General features: G+C 41.5%; 1 protein-coding gene and 1 gene segment (V, D, J or C); one reads left to right on the forward strand and one right to left on the reverse strand.

Moving 5' to 3' along the window:
• Positions 1–499: 499 nt before the first annotated feature.
• LOC119968961 lies at positions 500–8,887 on the forward strand. The segment is given in 4 exon segments: positions 500–554; positions 1,733–2,032; positions 4,924–5,024; positions 8,286–8,887. Coding segments are annotated over 3 exon segments (429 nt in total).
• Positions 7,817–16,367, reverse strand: part of ttf2 (transcription termination factor, RNA polymerase II) — a 65,817-nt gene continuing 57,266 nt past the window's right edge. The window contains exons 20-23 of the mRNA XM_038802015.1: positions 14,806–14,959; positions 14,277–14,359; positions 12,266–12,340; positions 7,817–8,448 (exon numbers count right to left, since the gene is read on the reverse strand). Of these exons, the coding sequence (XP_038657943.1) occupies positions 8,304–8,448; positions 12,266–12,340; positions 14,277–14,359; positions 14,806–14,959 (457 nt within the window). The 3' untranslated portion in view covers positions 7,817–8,303. The remainder of the gene's footprint in view (positions 8,449–12,265; positions 12,341–14,276; positions 14,360–14,805; positions 14,960–16,367) is intronic.

The raw sequence follows: 16,367 nt of genomic DNA on the forward strand, positions 1-16,367 counted from the left end.
CAATGATCTTCGTGATCTTAAATTTGCACAGAATAACCAACAGCTCTGAACTACCGGTGACCAGGTTTTCAGTAATATGGGTGCAGTTGTTCTCAAATTCTGCCTCTTTGTCCTAGGTAAGGATTCACTTGAACTCCGGTTATCAGTAATTCCAGTTGTGCTCAGATTATTTGGGTTTTCCGTTCCTATTTGTTATATTGTTTTTATTCCAGGGCCTGTTGTGGGTCTGAAAGTGATTCAGTCTCCTCCAGTTCTGTCCCTCCTGACAGGACAGACAGCTCGAATTAACTGCAGCCTGACACCCGGAGAGGAGAGGGTGGGTTTGGTGAGATATTATTGGTGGAGGACAAGAGACAATCCTGACAGCAGAGGCAATGGATACAAGCATTACCTCCAGAAAAGCTCTCGCCTGTCCCTATCTGGGACTGAACATTCACTCGTCATTCGGGAGGTGATTGTGAACGATTCGGACATTTACCACTGCCTGGTTCTTAGAGAGGAAATTCGGCCCTATAAAACCATCATGGGGGAAGGAACAAAGCTGAACGTTCAAGGTAATTAGAAAATAACACAAAGTACTCAGCAGGTCTGACAGTCTCTGTGGAGGGAGAAACAGAGTTAAAGTCGACTTTTGGTCAGAACTGGAAGAAGGTAGAGATTTAATCGTTTCACAGGTTAACAAGGTCATCTATCTGACATGTTAACTCCGTATCTCGCTCCACAGATGCTGCCAGACTTTCTGAGTTTTTCCTGCCTTTTCTGTTTTAATTTCAGATTTCCAACATCCGCCCTATTTTTTCTTTTGACTCTGGGTCTGGACAGAGGGGGATAGGGTGAAATCCGGAGGAAGGGTCCAGAACTCCAGGATTTTAAGATGAAAGAAGAGGCCACAGCGGGTCTTGTTGTTTTACCTCCCATGTGGTTAGGATCTGGAGTGTACTGCCAGAGAACGTGCTGAAGAAAGATTCAATGGTGATTTTCCAAAGAGAATTGGACAATTTTTTGAAAAGAAACCTTTTCAGGGCCACTGAAAAAGGGCTGGAGTGGGATTGGCGGAATTGTTCTTTCAGACAGCAGGGGCAGGATGGGCCAAATGGCCTCCCCCTGTGCTGTGACCATTCTATGATTCTCTGATGAGATGAAGGGACATTGAAATAGCTCAATGTGTGGGAAATAAACAGAAATAACTCCAGACACTAATCTGACCTGATGTGACATCCTCTGTACACTGGGCCGGGAGTGAGTGTGCCCGGGTTTAGCTTTAATGTCCCAATAACAATTAAACAACAGGGACTTTCATATCCTTCTCAAAACCTCGTTTGAAGAAGAACAGACACAAGTCTAAGCTGGTGTAATACTGACAGCAATCCTAACAGCGGAATATGATTATATTAAAAAAGCGAATTGCAAAGAGTGAAACTGGTCTTTGGAAAATAATTATATTTACTTGTTTACCAGCTCTAACAAACACAGACCCAATTTGTGCCGCAATGACACTTATTGTAAGGTCACTGGATATTATTTATATTATTCTGGATCTTATTTCATGCGCGTTTCATTTTCTCTTTTTAAAATTTGAATATTGATTTTTTTTTTAAAACACTAATCAAATTGATTCTACAGTTTCCCATTTAGTTCAGATTTGTACAAGTTTAAATCTTTGCTACAGTTGTCCGCTATTTATTTGCTACAATGAATATTGATAGAAGGTGTGTTTTTATTGTTTATTTAGCTAAACCTGAAGTCTCTCTCTCTGCGGATCCCGACAGTGAAGTTATTGGGATTCGGGCTCTGACTTGTTTGGCAGCGGGATTTTTCCCCAGTGACCTGAACATTTCCTGGATTGTAGAGGGAAATGTCTCCTATCAAACTGAACCAGGCTCGCTGACAGTGAACAGGGACAACACCTACAACCTGAGCTCCCGGCTGCAGATTACAGACACTCACTGGGACCAGGGAACCGCCGTCATTTGTGAGGTTCAGCACATCACACACAGTGAGCAAGTGAGGATAAGTTTCAGACAAAGCAGAGGTACGTTATTCACAGAAATGAAGAAGAGATAGCAACTAAGATAAGGAAGAATAAGTGTGCTTATGACAGATGTCAGGTTGAAATCACAGCTGTGAACCAAGAGGAATGTAGAAGGCTTAGAGAGGAGGCGAACAGGCACATTAGAGAAGCGAAGAGGGATTATGTGGAAAGGCTGGCAGCCAACATAAGGGGGAATCCCTAAATCTTCCATCGGCATATAAATAGTTAATAGGTGGTAAAAGCAGGAGGGCCGTTTAGGAATCAAGAAGAATTTACACATGGCTAAGGTATGAAATAAATACTTTGCATTTGCCAAGGAGGTGGATGCTATCTAGGTCATGATGACAGAGGACAAAACTGCCACCAAAAGGGTTCAAAACTGATAAAGAGGAAGTGTTGAACAGGCTTTGGGCACAGGTATAATTGGTATTGTTCCATCACTCTATATTACTACTTTAGTGCAGATAAATTATGTTAATGCCCAACAGGTTTATTTGGAATCACTAACTTTTGGAGCTTTGCTCCTTCATCAGGTGAGCTCCGAAAGCTTATGATTCCAAATAAACCCGTTGGACTTTAACCTGGTGTTGTCAGACGTCTTACTGTGCTCACCCCAATCCAATGCCGGCATCTCCAGATTAATTATAGGCTAGAAGCAGAACATTTTGAGCAATCACTGAGGAAATGAACAATGTTTTATGGAAATTTTCTGTTGCTCTCCTCTTATCATAACAACACGGCTAAACATTATGGCCTGGTTTATTCACTCAGCCAGTAAAGAATAACCAATTCCGTTCCAGCTGCACCATTTACCATGAAATCGAATTGCTTCCGACATTACTACATTGTCGCGCTTTACATACTTAGACTGTTATAGGGCTTCTAGCACAATCAGTTCCAGTCATACGTTATGATTTAAAAAATCCTCCCAGATAATAACCAACATTTAACTCGGTCACCACAACCCACCAAATTACTATCGGTTAGTTAATTGAAGAGTACAATTTAATTTTTAACTAATTAAAATGTGACCACTTAAGTTTCAAAATGTGCAATTAAATTATGCTGCAGCCCTTCATCTCAGAAAATGGGACAAGCGACAATTAAAAGCAATTTATTTTACATATCGTTATGAAAAACGTTTTTATCAATAAAATACAAATGGCATAACTGATAATATAGGTATTAAATGCGTTATTGTATATTTATGGTTAACAAGAGAAGGACAAAAGTGTAGAAGTAGAAGCGGTTGACCTCCTTCCAGCAATGTTCCCTTTCCAATGTGAGCGAGAATGGTCCCACGTTAATCAAGCTCTCATTGAAATATACAGGCCGCTCACAACTTCGTCAATTGTCAGGACAAATTCCCAGCATGATTTAAACATTTTCTAATATAAGGTGTCCCGTGAATTGGAACGTAGTGTTCAGGAGTCTGTTACATGTGCCACACAAAGAAAAGTGAAAGTGAACATTATTTTTGTATTTGCTAACCGGTGATATTGACAGGCGTGCATTGGGAGGAGAGGGCAGAAACATGCTCCCAAGGGACAGCAAGTAGGTAACTGAAGCTAAGCAGAGAGATGGTCAGCAGCCTGGACAATAAAAACACACTGGGCGGATGGAAAGTTGGATCGATAGCCAAACCGTAAAAAAAAAAGATGGTTCTGGAGTAACATATTGAGAAACATTTTCCACATAGTGCTGTCAGTCAGTCGATTTGAACCAGCTGGACATTCAAGGGTAACCATACAGAAGATTTAAACTTTTACCTGTGCGACCCAGAAGACAACTGCTTCTCCATTTAAAGTCACATTCAGTCTTGTGTTCTATTTGTACCTACAAACTCAACCAACATTTTGACAGATGCTGTTGTCTATGTTCAAGTCAAGTTAAAATTCAAACGCTTATAAATATTTCACATGGTGTGAAGCACAGGATTTTGGCTGTACTAAACAGCCAGATTAATGTCATTTGTGGTATTATTTCATAAATCACCCCCCAAAGTCACAGTTTTTTAATCTTCCTGTACCCGTTTCTTCTCAGTAAATCATTTGGTCAGATTGACAGTTTAGCGATTCAGACGCTGAAGGCCCACAAAGACCATACTGTCTCTGTTGGAGTGTGTCACATTGAAACTTTTAAATCTATTTTGTGTGTCGGTGCACAGAGGGGGATTAAAACAGAGACACACTGAAAGCCAGTTAGGTGTCTAACCATAAATGAAATGAAATGAAAATCGCTTATTGTCTCGAGTAGGCTTCAATGAAGTTACTGTGAAAAGCCCCTAGTCGCCACATTCCGGCGCCTATCCGGGGAGGCTGGTACGGGAATCAAACCGTGCTGCTAGCCTGCTTTTAAAGCCAGCGATTTAGCCAAGTGAGCTAAACCAGCCCCTAAAGTTGCATGAGTTTTAATTAAGACTGAAAGTTTACAAATACTGGAGGGTAGTGAGAATGTACCTTGTTCAAATTAGTGAGAAAACTGTTGTGGGGAAAATGTGATGCGTTATTTTACATTAACATGGGGTTAAATTGATCAGATTAAAATAGGCAAATCAAAGCGCCGCTGTATCCCTTCCATCTGGCACAGTAAAGCAGCTTTTCTTGTCTTAACAAGTTGATGCTCGATCAACCTCACCTAAGATTAAAGATGGGCCCGCAAAATAAGTATCAAGTTCGGACCACTAAAGATATTCCGAGTTATGCTAGTTGATCTATTGTAGCATTGAGTAGTCGTCAGTAAAAGATGCTCATTTAGCTAAGAATCTGAAACTTTGGAAATATCTATGACAACCCTCTATGTTTGATAAAAAAGGATCAGAAGAATTTCTTATGGGTATGTTGGCAAGTTGCTACATCCAGGTGATCTAACCCTATGTTCTCCGGTTATAGGCGACTTGTCCATCCCAGTAATCATGCGCTGCCTCATCATCTTTGTGGGAATGAGTTTGTTACTAACGGCAATGATCTGCGTTCAGATTTACAAGTAAATTGTAAGTAGTTAAATTTAGCATATTTTTGTGTGACTCTAATGTATCATTTTATTATTCAACAGTCTCTCGTGGCACTGGCAGCTCTGACATCAGGAGAACTGTATGAATAACAATCTGAAGCGATTTATTACTAGTTCCAGTTTTGATTATTTGTAATGATCATTTCATACTTAAGAAAAAAAAGCATTTTAGTCTTCGCTTTGCAAACCATTAAATAATCGTTATTCCAATGAGTTTAGGTGTAATATGTATACTGCAAATAGGTTAAATAGTTATTATCCATAAACATTAATAGCTGAAAACTTGTAGGAAATCTAAGTATTGTAGAATCAATTAAAAAGCAAATCTTAATAGATGACCCAATACCAACAGCTAAAACAATCTTTTCAGGGGGAAAAAATCTGTACTTCAATTAATTCAACTTATCTTATGATGATCAAGCCATGTTTTTTTTTTACAGTTGGGATCGTACAAGCTCATAGCTTGCTTGTTTATTGGTTTATTTTACTTAATATTAATGGTTTTCTTACATCATCCTTTTTAAAAAATAAATTTAGAGTACCCAATTTATTTTTTCCAATTAAGGGGCAATTTAGTGTGTTCAATCCACCTACTCTGCACATCTTTGTGTTGTGGGGGCGAAACCCACGCAAACACAGGGAGAATGTGCAAACTCCACACGGGCAGTGACCCAGAGAGGGGATTGAACCTAGGACCTCAGTGCTGTGAGGCCGCAGTGCTAACCCACTGCGCCACTGTGCTGCCCTTACATCATCCTTTACCCGAACTCAAGTGTGACGGTGCTGGGGCGTGTTTGCTAGATTTGGAATGGCTCCTCCACACAAACAACTGAGAGATTTTGGAATCTCCCTGGATTATATTTAAAGATATTATCATAGCTATAAACTAGAGTAATTGGTAGATTCAATTCTCGGAGCTAAAGGCAATGAACCACAGTGACACATTTCATTTTTAATTAGAATATACATCAAGCCCCCATTTCCTGAGTTCCACACAAGGAAGATTGCATCAAGTCAGAACCATATTGATTTATACTATTTTGGTGATTTTTCTGTGATCCATAGGGTGAATTGCCCATGTGTCAAGCCTGCCTAAACTAATTTCACAAAGAGCCCTTGCACCAGTACCAGAGACATTATATTAATTCTGGCTGGGCCAGCATTTATTGTCCATCCCCGAGGACATTTAAAAGTAAACCACATTGCTTTGGTCTGGAGTCACATGTAGAATGGAGTCCCGTGTAGTCCGGTGCAAGTAATCAAGGCAGATTGAGTCATTAAATGGTTTCAATAAGGAGATAGATATATTTCTGATTCAAAAAAACGGCTTAAAGGGGTATGGGGAACAGGTGGGGAGGTGGATTTGAGACCAGGAAGAGATATGCACTGATCTGATTGAATGGCAGAGCAGGCGGGAAGGGCTGCATTGCCTACTTCCCCTCCTAATTCCCATGTTCCTATTTCCTTCCCTAAAGGGCATTTGTGAACCAGATGTTTTTTTTAAAACGACAATCGTTTCATGGTCATCATTAGATCTTTTTTCTTTTAATTCCAGTTTTTTTTAGTTGAATTCAAATTCCACCATGTGCCCTGATGGAATTTAAACCCAGATCATAGAATTTGCAGTGCAGGAGGCCATTCGGCCCATCCTCAAGTCTGCACCAGCCCTTGGAAAGAGCACCCTACCTAACCCCACACCTCCACCCTAACCCGGAACTCCACCTCAGGTTTTTGGACACTAAGGGCAATTTGGCATAGCCAATCCACCTAACCTGCACATCTTTGGTCTGTGGGAGGAAACCAGAGCACCCAGAGGAAACCCACGCAGACACGGGGAGAATGTCTGTGACCCAAGCTGGGAATCGAACCTGGGACCCTAGAGCTGTGAAGCAACTGTGGTAACTACTGTGCTAGTGCCCAGAGCATTACCCTGGGTCTCTGAATTATTAGCCCAGTGACCACTACGCTACTGCCTCCCCTGTCTCAGCAGGCATCAAACTTACGTGTCTCAGAGACAGTTACTATAATTCATTGTATGATTCATCAATTCATTCCCAATGTTGAAGCACGGTGAGTCTCTCATCTCAAATGTGTGCCATCTCAAAAAACACTTTTTAACCACCTTTGTTAACATCACCTGATTTCACCCAATCTCAGTTCATCTATTGCGGAAACCTTAACCCCATGCCTTCTTTACCTCTAGACTTTACTCATCACTGGTTTCCCATCTTGTACCCTCCTGAAACCTGAGGTCATCCAAAACTCTGCCGCCTGTGTCTTAACTTGCAGAGTGTCCAGCTCCCCTATCACTGCTCTGTTTGATTTAAAAATCCTCATCCTGGTTTTCAAATCCCTCCATGGTCATGCTCCTTTGTATCTGTCATCTCCCCAGCAAAATACCCCAGAGAAATATGCATTCCTCTGAATCTAGCCTCATGTGCATTCCCAATCATCAGTTTTCTTGGCCTCAAGCTCTGGAATTCTGCCTGTACATCGTTAAACCTCACTTTCCTCCTTTAAGACACTTCTTAAAACCTACCTCTTTGAGAGGAAGCTTTTGGTCATCAAACTCAATACATCCTTTTGTGGCTTGGCATTTATTTTATAACGCTTCTGTGAAGTGCCTTGGGATGTTTCCCTATGTGAAAGTGCTATTTCATATAAGTTGTTGTTGTTAAATATACAATTGGTTAAAAGAATTGTTCTGCATCTTGAATGATATTGCAAGTGTAAATTGAATCAGTTACTGAATAAAATTCAGGTCACAAAATCTTTTCCAAAGTATTTTGCAGAATACTCAAATAATTTACTTTATTGATGTATTTGTTGTCTTACATTCAGTCTTGAAAAGAACAAGTGCCAAGTTAAGAAAGCAATATTCTGACCAAACTGAAATCATATACTTTGATAAAAGTAAATCCTCATTCATTGGAAATTGTTTTCCCACCTTTGATAAAAATGAAGTAGCCTTTTGCTTTAAAACAGAAATCATGGAACAAATATTTGGCTTCAGAGTGGGGATGATGCAGATTTGTATTTTGTTCCTGTAACAGAGAAACTCACACCAAAAATATAAATATTCCATCAATTTAAAGATTTTGTAACTTGCATCATAATTACATGAAAACATCCATATTATGTTTGGCATGTTTCTGACATCCATTAATTCAAGTTTCTCAAATGTACAGATGAATTGAGCTATGACTATGATTTACTAAAATGTTTGACAATTAAATTGCAGGACTGTTTCCTTTGAAACTCAGACACCAAACAGATTTCGAAGATCAGCCAGTGTAAGCTTGGTAAAGGATCCACCAGTTCCTGATAGCACCTTCTTTGCAAGTTCCTTTTTCTTCTCCTGAAGCTCAAAGATTTTGTCCTCAATAGTGCCCTCACACACAAACCTGGAGGGAAACATAATTTTCTTTAGTAAAGCAATATTTTTTTTAAAATACCACCTTTTCTGAAATATCCTTGTATAGTGAAACTGAATTTGCTACAAAATCATACTGCTTTCGGTACTTTACAGCAATGTATCACTCACAATTTGTTGAGATGGAGCAAGTCAACAAGTTCTAACATTAGCTGCAATGATTGGTCAGATCCACCTGACATTAACATTGATACAAGAACAATGACCCAGAATACAACGCCATACTTTCAGGGGCAGCAGATTACCAGTCCGGACACAGGACAGTCTATTCTTTCAACAAGGCATGAGAAGCTGATGTTGACAGTTTTCTGTATATGAACTCAAATCAACTTTTAAAAAATATACAAAGAACTCGGGTACTAATGTAATTTCTGACTGTGCACAAACTGATTAAAGAGAGGTCATTAGTATTCTAATTTTCAAAGGGAATGATTTCCAAAGAAACAGGAGCAAGTTATTCGGCTCTTTGAGCATATTACATCATGCAATGAAATAATAATAATCTTTTATTGTCACAAGTAGGCTTATATTAACACTGTGACAAGTACCCTGTTCGGGTAATGAGCCGGTACGGGAATTGAACCCGTGCTGCTGGCCTTGTTCTGCATTACAAAACAGCTGTCTAGCCCACTGAACTAAACCAACTCTTTTGAAATCAGAGCTGGTCAGTGTCCTACCCTTTTAGTTGCCTGTGCCTGCAAAAAATTGACTGATCTCAGATGTAAAATTAAATAACTGTGCTAACATTTACTGTTTTGAGAGAGAGAGTGCCACAATTCTACCACCCTTAGTGTAATGATGTGTTTTCCAAATTGCTTTTGAAAGCTCTGGGGCTGATTTTAAAGTTCCGTCCCTTGTCCCAGACACCCCAACCAGCAGAATACATTTCTGCTGCATCACAGCACCAGGGACCCGGGTTCAATTCCGGCCTTGGGTGACTGTGTGAAATTTGCACTTTCTCCCCGTGTCTGAGTGGGTTGCCTCCGGTTTTCTCCCAGTCCATAGATGTGCAGGTTAGGTGGATTGTCCATGCTAAATTGCCCCTTAAGTGTCCAAAGGCTAGGTGGGGTTACGGGGATAGGATGGAGGTGTGGGCTTAAGTAAGGTGCTCTTTCAAGGGTCTGTATAGACTCGTTGGCCGAATGGCCTCCTTCTGCACTGTAAATTCTATGAAATCACCCCATAATTTCATTTTCCAGGAATACAAGTCTAGCGTACGCAATCACTTCTCATAATTTTACACTTTGATCCCTAGTAACATTCTGGTACTGCATTCCTTCCAAGGCCTTTCCAAGATGTGCTGCCCTGAACTGAACACCAAGGGCGCGATTCTCCGCTGCCCACGCTGGTTGGGAGAATAGCGGGTGGGCCTCCCGACATTTTTCACGCCCTCCCGCTATTCTCCCCGTCCCCGAACCACGTCACGAATCGTCGCTTGCCGTTTTTTACGGCGAGCGGTGATTCTCCGCGGCCGATGGGCCGAACCTTTACGCCCATTTTTTCACGGCAGCAAACACACCTGCTCGCTGCCGTCGTAAAAACGGCCGCTGGATGCCCGTTTGGGGCATCCAGAGGCCCGTTTGGGGTGGGAGCACCACCGTTGTACTCGGGAGGGGACAGGCCCGTGATTGGTGCCCACCGATTGTCGGGCCTGCGTCCAAAAGGGACGCACTATTTCCCCTCCACCGCCCGACAAGATCAAGCCGCCACATCTTGTCGGGCGGCGGTGGAGAAATGCGGAACCGCGCATGCTCGGGTTCCGTCAATGGCGTGATGACGTCACACGCATATGCGCGGGTTGGAGCCGGTCGTTAAGGCCGCAATGCCGTGATTCCCGGGGTCCCGCTCCTAGCCCCGATTGGGGGGGGGGGAGAGAGAATCGGGTCCCAGGACCGGGCGTGGAGGCTGCCGTGAAACACGGCCGGTTGCACGGCAGCCTTTACGACTCTCCGCATTTGCGGAGAATCTCGACCCAGATTCTTGATGTGGTCTAACCAGGGCTTTGCACTTGTGGCAAAACCTACCACCCCTATATTCTAGCCCACCAGATACAACGGCTAACATTCCTTATCTTTATTTTTGATTGTTTTGTAGTTTATCATAATATTTTCACTATCCGAATACCTGGACCCCTTAATCTCTTGGGACCTCCAATATTGCTAGCTTTTCACTATTTAAAAATAATACTCATCTATCCATTTCTGGTCTAAAATAGATGACCATGCAACTTGTCGGATTTGAAATCCATCTGCCACAATCTTGCACTCTCAATGTTGCTTTGTAATTCTATGTTTTTGTCTACACTACTTGCAATACTGGCAAACTTGGATAACGCAATAGAAAATTATATATCCAAGTTATTAACAAATATAGTGAATAGTTGAGGCCCCAGAACAGATACATGTAGCAGTAGTTATTTCCTCTAGTTTGAGAACATACCCATTTTACACTGCTTAACCAATCTCCAAGCCAAGGCAATAATTTGCCTTCAATTTCACATGTTTCTCTTCTGTGGAACTTAATAGAATATATTCTAGCAGTCCATTTCAGCTACATGTTTAGAAATTCCCCTGGTTACTGCGATAGTTGCATACCTTTCTTAAATATTGGAGTTACATTTGAAGTTTTCTAATCTAAATTCCAGAACCTTTCAAAGATTATGGCTGAAGCAGCAGCAATTTTCTCGAATACTACTTCTTAAAAATATGGGGTGGAAATCATCAGGTCCTGGGGATATGTGCAGCACGGTGGCACAGTGGTTATTCCCTCTCGGTGCCAGGGACCTGGGTTAAATTCCAGCCTTGGGTCACTGTCTATGTGGAGTTTGCACATTCTCCCAGTGTCCGCGTGGGTTTCCTCCGGGTGCTCCAGTTTCCTCCCACAGTTCAAAGATGTGCAAGTTAGGTGGATTCGCAATGCCAAATTGCCCCTTGTGTCCAAAAAAATGTGTAGGTTAGATTAAGGGGTTAATGGGATAGGAAAGGTAAGTAAGTTTAGGTGCAGACTCGATGGGTCTCCTTCTGCACTGTAGTGATTTGTCAGTCTTTAGCTGCACCATTCTTTCCGATAGTATTTTCTTGCTTTTGGCAACTATGTTCCATTCCCTGATTCATTCAGAGTTTCTCTTGAATATCAGGCACATTAATTGCTTCGTTGATTGCCATTTCCTTACTTTAATTTGCAATATCAGCACATCAGTTTTTAACTACTGAAGCCAGTCCTTCAGGAAAAATGCATCAACTTAAAAGTATCCAACATTTAAAAGCAAAACAAAGCAAGGAAAGACTGTGTTGGATAACTTTCAGAAATTTACCAATTACCTCCGAACATTCCACAGGACATCGAAAGCTTGATGTACACACTGAGTGACTTTTACAACAGACAAGTCAAGACACAGCTAACAAAGCCATCTGACCACATGAGTATGCTGTCTCCAAGCTGTATAACCAGTTAAAATCCCTACAGATTTGGAGTCATTGTGACAGAATGTGCCTGCATATTCTTGAAATGCTAATCTCCGAGAACTTTATCATTAGAGCGTAACCCACGGAATATCATAATCAGGATCTTTCCTGTCAAAAACCATCTTCAAATTATAATTGACTACCCGAGAACGTTTAAAGTGAAATTAACCTGATATAACCAGGACCTTCCCTTTTGAAACCAGCTTCATATGTTACTGGCCTATCATGAAGTTGTGCTGACATGTAAGACAACAGAGATTTGGGGAAGGATTGTGCGACAATCTGTCAAGGGTGTGATTCTTGGTTTAATGCCTCCTCAGTTACCTGTGCACAGTTACATTCTTCCGTTGCCCCACACGATAAATTCGATCAGATGCCTGCTCCTCCAGTGCTGGGTTCCTGACAAAACAAATTAAGTATTTATAAAAATTTGACCTCCAGGAGGGGGCCTCACGGTAGCATGGTGGTTAGCATGGTGGTTAGCATCAATGCTTCACAGCTCCAGGGTCCCAGGTTCGATTCCCGGCTGGGTCACTGTCTGTGTGGAGTCTGCACGTCCTCCCCGTGTGTGCGTGGGTTTCCTCCGGGTGCTCCGGTTTCCTCCCACAGTCCAAAGATGTGCGGGTTAGGTGGATTGGCCATGCTAAATTGCCCGTAGTGTAAGGTTAATGGGGGGATTGTTGGGTTACGGGTATACGGGTTACGTGGGTTTAAGTAGGGTGATCATTGCTCGGCACAACATCGAGGGCCGAAGGGCCTGTTCTGTGCTGTACTGTTCTATAAGGAGTACAGAAGGACATTTGGTTAACAAATTCAATAATCATAATATTCTGTTGACTCCATTAATTTCAATACAATATCAATTTTGGATTTATCAAGATTTTTTAATAAAGTGGCAGATCTGCGAAAACTTCCTGCCAAAGACATCATGCAGGTGCTATCGCCGGACAAATAAAACAAAAAGACGATTGAATAAAAAAAATGTACAAAACACATTAGAAAACTCAATTAGTGTTTTCATAAATGATCCACAAAATTTTTAATACATTAAAAATTGAAATTGGTGTTGCAATTATGCCAAGATGATTATCTGAATTTGGTTATTAAAGCTTTCCTGGTATGAGGTACTAGACACAGGTTACTGACTAAGAACTCCCCAATCTCAGCTGAGCTATGGGAGGAGGAGCAAGAGGGGAAGGGTGGGGGGGAGATAGTGTTGCTACCAAGTGAGGAGAAAACATTTAAATAAACCCAAGAGAGTCAATGAAGAATTATTCTGTGATGAGAGCAGCATTGACTGAGACTTGGAACAAGTGGAATACGAATAAAGAAAAGGTGAAAATTAATTTCACAAATGAAGTTAAGAAAAAACACAAACAAAATGTTTTTTATGAACGAGAAAAAAGTTCACTCCTTAAATGTGGACAGCATGGTAGCACAGTGGTTAGCACAGTTGTTTCACGGCTCCAGGGTCCCAGGTTCGATTCCCAGCTTGGGTCACTGTCTGTGCGGAGTCTACATGTTCTCCCCGCCTCCCACAGTCCAAAGACATGCAGGTTAGGTGGATTGGCAATAATAAATTGCCCTTAGTGTCCAAAAAGGTTATGTTGAGTTACTGGGATAAGGTGGAGGCGTGGCCTTAAGTAAGGTGCTCTTTCCAAGTGCCGGTGCAGACTCGATGGACCGAATGGCCTCCTTCTGCACTGTAAATTTTATGATTCTAAATGGTAAGGGAAAGCATTGATGGATGATGCGAATGGGATTGAAACAAGGCACTCAAATGTCTGATCATTTAGATCTAATGATTATTTAGATTTAGTGCCATTATTGCCAGCGATACATTTGATGTGTTCTGATGTTAATGAAAAGTGATAAATTGAAAACTAAGAAAATCGGTTGGCATTTTAACAGTCACAGTGTAAAACAATCCTTATACACAAAGCAGCAAGGAATAATAATAATAATCTTTATTATTGTCACAAGCAGGCTTACAGCACTGCAATGAAGTTACTGTGAAAATCCCCTAGTCGCCACATTCCGATGCCTGTTCGGGTATACCGAGGGAGAATTCAGAATGTCCAAATTACCTAACAGCGCGTCTTTCTGGACTTGCGGGAGGAAACCGGAGCATCCGGAGGAAACCCACGCAGACACGGGAAGAACGTTAGGGCCACAGACAGTGACCCAAGCCAGGAATCAAACCTGGGACCCTAGCACTGTGAAGCAACATTGCTAACCACTGTGCTACCGTGCCGCCCATGGATACATGTTCTTTCATTATCACGTTTTAATATAGTCTGTAATTATCTTCAGTACAGCTGATGCGTAATCTTACCAGTGCATATCTAACAGGAAGAGGTGGTTGCCTCCAATGAGGTTCAAACCCACACCCCCAGCACACAGCGACACCAACATGGCCTGTGGTAAGAGAGAGATAAAGTTCAGTAAGGAAACATTCCCAAGATAATCAAGTCTTAAAAATGGCACATTGTTGACAACACGAGTTTGAATGAAGAATAATCATATTTAAACAGTGATCGAACCAAGTATATTTGACTATATGAGTAGAATTCCCAATGCCATCAGACTGAAATTTTATTATACTTTTCATAATAATATGCCACATTGTTGAACTTCCTGATAAATAAACCACTGCATGCAATCCACTGTGTAAAATATAAAGATTTTATTTTGTCCAGCTTTCTTTTCAGCTCAGCCAAGAATTAGAGGGATGTTAACAAACAAGTTATCACCTATTAGTATCTTCAGGGAAGAAAACTGAAAATAAAATAAACCTCCCCGAGTATTCTGGATCTGTGATTCTGTCATCACAAGTGAATTTAAAACAGCAGCCAACTATGTACCTGAGGGCCTTTAGGGTTAGTGTTAAATTCCTCCACCAAGTCCATACGACGCTTAGGGGTTACAGAGCCATCCAGAGTAACGTAGCTCAGGCTCATTTGATCCAAGTGGCCTGCCACCACATTCAGCATGCTGGTCCACTGAGAAATGATTACACTGAGAGAAAAGACCAATAAATGAACAAAATGATTAATAGTCTTATCATTTAGTTTGGAAGCTTACAAATTGGGAATGTAAGAAAAAAGTGCAAGGCAATAAATAGTTACATACACAGAGGTCTAATTCAGATACTGATCCCACTATAATCATAGAAACCCTACAGTGTAGAAGGAGGCCATATGGCCCATCGAGTCTGCATCGACCCTCCGAAAGAACATTCTACCTAGGACAACTCCCCAGCCCACCCCACCCTATCCCAGTAACCTAACCTTCATGTCCCTGGACACTCAGGGGCAATTCTATAATGGTCAATCCGCCTAACCTGCACATCTTTGGACTGTGGGAGGAATCCGTGCATCCGGAGGAAACCCACACAGACACAGGGAGAATGTGCAAGCTCCACACAGACATTCACTCAAGGCCTGGATTGAACCAGGGTCTCTGGCAGCTGTGAGGCAGCAATGCTGACCACTGTGCCACTGGGTTTCCCACAATAATCAAATCGGCAGACATAGAAAACACTACTGAGTTAATTTGAATGAGGAAAAAGCATTTTATTTGACAACATTCAAAGTACTTTACAGCCAGTTCGTTAACTTTGAATTATAGTTACTCGGAATGTAAAAAAACATAATAGTAATTGCTATGATGTACAATGTACCTTCAACTCACCATTTACAAAGTTCAAGTCAGAATTTGATAAAATACTCCCCACTTCCCTGTATGAACGTGGCAACAACTGCAAGGTGCTTGAGATCATCCAAAGTAAAGTAGTTAATTTTATTATCGCTCCAGCTGCTGTATGTAATATCTAACCCTTTCACTACCAACACAATACAAAAAATATAGGATGTGCTGCACTAACTCAAAAGGTTACTTCAACAATACTTCCTGCTACTGAGAAGGACAAGAGCGAAACTTGTGGACACACCATCACCCCCAGATTCTCTTCCAACAGATACCCTAACCATGCTAACTTAGATTCACAGTAAACTCCAGTCATTCATGAAGCCCTCAATCATGATTTATTTTGCCCATGTGAACATAGTTGCAGACGTAATCACGGTTCACAGCCCAAAAAACGCCACTTATTCATGATGAACTCTCAACTTTCCCACGTTCATGAAGAAAGCGCACGCTGCACATGTACAAGTTCACCTTCATCTTCACTCTTGACAACATCCTGGAATTTGCTCTTCAACACTTTGAGGGAACTGCACTGCCACAATGATTGCACATAAGCTGTTCCAGGAGAATGCCCACTACCATCTTCTCATGGAAAATAGTTACAAGCAATAAAGTGGCACTGCTCGCACCACAGAAATCCCAAAAACGTTAAAACGGTACGGCTGCTGCTAGGACCAGTTTTCCTGCCTGAGGGCAGCTAATATTAATGAGTAACAAT

The sequence above is a fragment of the Scyliorhinus canicula genome, chromosome 7 (assembly GCF_902713615.1).
Source record: "Scyliorhinus canicula chromosome 7, sScyCan1.1, whole genome shotgun sequence".
Classification (NCBI taxonomy): domain Eukaryota; kingdom Metazoa; phylum Chordata; class Chondrichthyes; order Carcharhiniformes; family Scyliorhinidae; genus Scyliorhinus; species Scyliorhinus canicula.